The sequence below is a fragment of the Mus caroli genome, chromosome 2 (genome assembly GCF_900094665.2).
Source record: "Mus caroli chromosome 2, CAROLI_EIJ_v1.1, whole genome shotgun sequence".
NCBI classification, from domain to species: Eukaryota; Metazoa; Chordata; class Mammalia; order Rodentia; family Muridae; genus Mus; species Mus caroli.
Window position 1 is genome coordinate 95,945,786 of NC_034571.1, and position 2,820 is coordinate 95,948,605.

At 44.9% G+C, this 2,820-nt stretch overlaps 1 protein-coding gene across 2 annotated transcripts in view; it reads left to right on the forward strand.

The window, feature by feature from the left end:
- Nucleotides 1-1,298, forward strand: part of Pamr1 (peptidase domain containing associated with muscle regeneration 1) — an 88,416-nt gene extending 87,118 nt beyond the window's left edge. The window contains exon 11 of one of the 2 annotated variants that reach the window (XM_021155746.2): nucleotides 247-1,298. In XM_021155746.2, the coding sequence (XP_021011405.1) occupies nucleotides 247-783 (537 nt within the window). In that variant the 3' untranslated portion in view covers nucleotides 784-1,298. The remainder of the gene's footprint in view (nucleotides 1-246) is intronic. The other variant, XM_029474726.1, reaches the window with a different exon arrangement.
- The last annotated feature ends 1,522 nt before the right edge of the window (nucleotides 1,299-2,820 follow it).

Sequence of the window (2,820 nt, forward strand, 5' to 3'; positions counted from 1 at the left end):
AGTGGTTGTACAAGCTTGCAATCCCACCAACAATGGAGGAGTGTTCCTCTTTCTCCACATCCTCGCCAGCATCTGCTGTCACCTGAATTTTTGATCGAACAATTACTTTCTATGATTACTTGAGCAAAGCTACAAAAAAATTGTAACTTAGACAGTTTCCCTCAATAATTTGACCCCTAACTGGCCTCTTCTTGTCCATACCAGAGCTGACTGTTTACCACTGGTATCTCTTCCTTGCATTTGTAGGTTTCTGCTATCATTCTGCACCCCAACTATGACCCTATCCTGCTTGACACTGACATTGCTGTTCTGAAGCTCCTAGACAAAGCTCGCATCAGTACCCGTGTCCAACCCATCTGCCTGGCTACCACTCGGGACCTCAGCACCTCTTTTCAGGAATCCCACATCACTGTGGCTGGCTGGAACATCCTGGCAGATGTGAGGAGCCCTGGCTTTAAGAATGATACCTTACATTATGGAATGGTCAGAGTGGTAGACCCAATGCTTTGTGAGGAACAGCATGAAGACCATGGCATTCCAGTTAGTGTCACTGATAACATGTTCTGTGCCAGCAAAGATCCCAGTACCCCTTCTGACATCTGCACTGCAGAGACAGGGGGCATCGCTGCTTTGTCCTTCCCAGGCCGAGCATCCCCCGAGCCACGCTGGCATTTGGTGGGGCTGGTCAGCTGGAGCTATGACAAGACATGTAGCAATGGCCTATCCACAGCCTTCACAAAGGTGTTGCCATTCAAAGACTGGATTGAGAGAAACATGAAATGAACCAGCCACAAGGCCACTGAGAAGCCTTTTATTAGCATCCATCTGTACATATGGTGTATAGAACAATGCGGGCCTGAAGTGTAATTATGCCCACCATCTTGGCTACTGAAAGGCTCCTGGTTTCAGGAACTTATCTCAAGAGACAGTGAACAGAGTTTACTTCGTCAGGGAACTGTCTTCCTGAATGCTTGGGAATCATCTAAAAGATACCAGGTCTTGCAACAACTGGATTTCTTCAAAGAAGACCATGTGACTAGAAGGAGAACCTCTTGCTCCTTCTCCACTCAGAGTGATGTGACTGTCAATCAGTTTGGGTTGAGAAGGTTGACTTGGGGAGGCCTGGGCTGCACCTGGCTTCTGTCAAAGTTCCAAAGAACAACTTACACTACAGCCCAGGGCAAAGGAGATTGGGTGTGGCATCCTGTGTAAATTGTCACAAGATTTTCTGATCCTTTCCCTTTCCAATCTTCTGTACACATTTCAATAAAACAAGGTCTGGTCCCTGACCTACAAAACAAAAAGCTGCTCTCCCTTTTGCATGCTGTTTTCATGAGTTATATGGAATTGGGTTAGATGAGGGCATTTTAACATAGAGCCATGGGGTATAATTTTCCAATGTGTCTGTCAAGTGCTGTCTTTATAATACCAGTCATTGGAGCTTGGAGGGTCATAGGACAGGCAGGTCAGATAACACATAGGAAACAAATTATGAGTGATGTGCTGGTTAATCTTGACTGCAATCTCATTTGGACTGAGAGGTGTCTAGATTGGTAAAGCACAGCTCTATGTGTCTGTGAGGCTGGTTCCTGGGAGGATTATTTAAGTAGAGAAGACATACCTGAATGTGGGAAGCTTCCCACACTGTAGCCTATTAGCTTAGGTGGAATAAAGGGGAAGATGCAGAAAGCCAGCCAATGCACAGGCATTTTCTCTCTGCTTCCTGGCAGCTATGATGCAAGCTGCTATCTTTTCTCATGCAACTCCCATCATAATGAAGCGAAACCTCTGAGACCATGATCAAAAAGAATCTTCCTTATCTTCAATTATTTCTCTCAGGTTTCAGCAACAAGTGTTTAATGTAGAGTAGCTAATTCCAAGTGTCTCCATGATTCTGTGTTCCAGACCCAGTGTAAAACTGCCTGAATCCCCATAAATCTTTAGACATTTTTATTACAGGTGTGTGTGTGTATGTATAGAGCTGTGTGTATGTATGTATGTATGTATGTATATATGTATTTATTGTATGTGTATGTGTGTGTGTGTCACCATGCAAGTGTGGAAGTCAGGAGAGAAGTTTCAGGGTGAGTTTTCTCCTCTCACCATGGGGGCCCTGGGATAAAACTTAAATCATCATGCTTGGCAGGGAGTACCACTACATACTGTGCCTCCATAGGTCTATGTTTCCCAAGCAGTTGGGTTAGAATCACATGTTTTCTTATACCAGAATTGACCTGCCAAGAACCCAAGACTTTGAGGTTTCTTACAATGTATGTGAGTATCCTTGAAAGATCCCTCTCACTTCCCACTAGAATGGAGGAAAAAGCAAACTCAATCTGACAAGTACCTCCTCTGATCCTACTAGTATGTTTTCTCTTAGGGGCTAACACTTGTGATGGTTTCCTGTCTTTTTTCATCACAAGTTTTCTTGCCCACAGATAGTGTCTTAGAGGCTTGCATCTCTGAGTATTGATCCAATGGGGGAACTCCTGAGTTCTTGCTGGTTCTTGGGTGTGTGTGGTGGGTCTTTCCAATTCTCCGGTGTTTTCCTAATATTTAATGTAGGGTCTGTCTGGTTTCCATGTGGCTCTGTGGTTCTTCCTGGTGACCCAGCTTCTCCTCAGCCCTTGTGGGAACTGGCATTCCTAGATCTGCTGTTAACTATTATTTGACCTTGATCTGGGTAATTCAACTTCCTGGCCACAGTGACAGCTTCAGTAGAGACTGCCTGGCCACATTCCTAGTGACATCCTCTTCTCACTTTGGGAGCTTGTGGGGCCTTTTAAGTCTTTTCTGTTCCATACAAGAGGGGAGAACCCA